General features: G+C 34.2%; 1 protein-coding gene across 1 annotated transcript in view; it reads right to left on the bottom strand.

Moving 5' to 3' along the window:
* Window positions 1–2,500, bottom strand: part of LOC113804199 (ATP-dependent DNA helicase RecQ) — a 15,395-nt gene that overhangs the window by 10,825 nt on the left and 2,070 nt on the right. Inside the window, exons 2-7 of the mRNA XM_070126704.1 lie at window positions 2,480–2,500; window positions 1,987–2,130; window positions 1,448–1,588; window positions 998–1,115; window positions 468–579; window positions 1–41 (exon numbers count right to left, since the gene is read on the bottom strand). The exon at window positions 1–41 is cut by the window's left edge and continues 67 nt beyond it; the exon at window positions 2,480–2,500 is cut by the window's right edge and continues 203 nt beyond it. Coding sequence (XP_069982805.1) covers window positions 1–41; window positions 468–579; window positions 998–1,115; window positions 1,448–1,588; window positions 1,987–2,130; window positions 2,480–2,500 — 577 coding nt within the window. The remainder of the gene's footprint in view (window positions 42–467; window positions 580–997; window positions 1,116–1,447; window positions 1,589–1,986; window positions 2,131–2,479) is intronic.

Here is a 2,500-nt window from a genome sequence, read left to right as displayed (position 1 = left end):
TGGGAATCTTCGGAAAATCCGTCCTGAGAACTCCCAGTCGCCTGAAACATAACATTTTATATTTATATGCGAAGCATACATAGCTGCCATTGTTCATTGTTCAGGGTGACAATAGCCGTACATTTTGGTGGTGACTGTTATATCCTTAGTCTGAATAATGCTTTCACTAATTACTTTTCACATTACACACTTAGGCCTACCTGTCTTCACTAAATAAATGTTTGATCAATGTGTGCATGATTAAACTACGATCATTATGATGATTGTAAAAACATCATATTAGCAGCAGCAAACTTCCCATCATTCACATCATAAGTAACCATCACTTTAGCATTCTTACCATCTCCAAAATCATATTTTGCCTTGTGACAAAACATAATTCTGTATGATACAAAATAAAACATAAAAAATGAGGACAACCTCAGACAGACTACAACACTGGCACCACATATTCATGCTAAACCAACCTGTACGTATGCCTGAAGTCATGTCCCCATTGGCTTACACAGTGAGCCTCATCCACAGCAAACAGTGATATTCCAACTCTCTTATTGAGTGTCTTCAATACATCAGGACAGGCTGGAAGAAAAGGAAATGGAGTTCATAAAGCTAATACTCTCTGAAGAAACGAGTCATTCAGTTATAAATGCAATTAGTAACCATGCGCTTAGAATTTTGAATATCCTACTGATGCTGCCAAAAATGTATATATAAGAACCTACAATTTCCTATCCTCTTTTATTCAAAACTCTCTGCAATAAAAATCATAAATCTAAACTCAATTCAATTAATCAAGAGGACCCTTAAAGTATTATTTACCAAAAACGAGTATTTAATTTACAAGCACTACTCCTAAATAATATGAATTATACTCTAATATTTCATAAGGAATTGGAAAATCTGTCAAGACTTTAAATAGTCTACATATACAATTAATTATTTGAGTAACTCTACTAACAGATTGTATACTGATAGTGCATTCAATTAATTTATTTACCATCGATAAATTCTGGAGTGACGTATACAATTCTGTACATCCCTGCAAACATCTCTGTGTACACTTCAGACTTATTTTTCTGAGCACTCCCTAAGTAGCATGCTCCTATGTTAGAGGCCTGCAAAACGAAACAATTAGAAGCTTTTTTACGTATAAGGATGCACATAAAATAAATTATTCACAAGCACACACCACTTCAATCTTTCACTTTGAAAAGCACAGACTATTGTATCAGGCATAAAGACAAATATTTTTTGTTGTTATTGTTTTTTAGCTTCTTAAAATTAATGCTCTTCCTGGTAAAAAGGAAATTTGCCCAACTAATTTTCTACAAATCAATCCACTACAGACTCAATCTCAAACATTTCTATATAAAATGACACCATAACTACTAAGCTTTGTAACATTTTACTCAAGATACTTGTGTCATACGAAAAACTATTCACCCACCTGAAGAGCTAGTACTTGGTCCTGCATAAGGGAGATCAAAGGTGAGACGACCACTGCCACACCCCCTGTGTACACTGGCGGGAACTGGAAACACAAGCTCTTTCCGTAGCCTGTTGCCATCACTACACAGTTGTCAAGACCCTTGAGAAGAAAGAAAGTTTTGATATATGTAGTAAGGGTTATGGAATTCATTGTACAGTACCTGACTATAGCTAACATAAAAAAACTTATCTATTTCTTAGTCTTCTAAACACATTCAAAGAAACTTAAAAAAAACACTGAATTACAAATTATAATCTTTTAAATTTTGTAATCGACCACATTAACATAAATCTATAAAACAATAAATGAAGTACAAAATCTATATGTAAATAAATATTAAATAAACACATAAGCAAATAAACAAACACACAAAAAATACACACCAAAATAAGCTGGTAAGGAAATCTCTACAGACAGAAAAATATACATTAATATATTCAAAACCAAAGCAGACAAAAAATATGCTTAAAAATTCAAAAAACTGCACAAAAACTGACTTGCAACACAGCATGTATGATCTTCCACTGCATTGGCCTAAAGGATGCGTGGCCAAATGCCTTCTGAAGCATTTCCAAGTGGTGCTTGGAAGGAGGAGGGATTCCTGAGGGTAGTGTCTCCTCCTCGTATACTGTCGTACAGTCCTGAAAAGAAAGAGGATTCAAGACGTCACAACATAATCAGAATCATTCCCTACTGTAGAATGAAGAATCTGAGAGAAATGGTGATAGAAGAATGGGATTCATTTCTACGTCTCTTCTATTTTCACTTATGTTCTATATCTCTCTTTTCTTTGGCCTTATTTAAATCCACAACTCTCCTCTTCCATACAAATTTGAAAATAAAATATCAACTGCTTTTGCTCATGAACTTCTGATAGCTTCCAAAAGAGAGGTAAAATAAGAGGAAATATGAAATACCACTATATCATCCAACCAAGTGAGATTAGGTCATTCTTACTCAATTCTTCATAAAATCTCATCATCGCCTTACCAGTGCTGACCCTTTCTTGTC

The sequence above is a fragment of the Penaeus vannamei genome, chromosome 10 (assembly GCF_042767895.1).
Source record: "Penaeus vannamei isolate JL-2024 chromosome 10, ASM4276789v1, whole genome shotgun sequence".
NCBI lineage: Eukaryota > Metazoa > Arthropoda > Malacostraca > Decapoda > Penaeidae > Penaeus > Penaeus vannamei.
The sequence above is the reverse complement of the archived record's forward strand: the minus strand, read 5'-3'. Positions and strand labels throughout refer to the sequence as shown.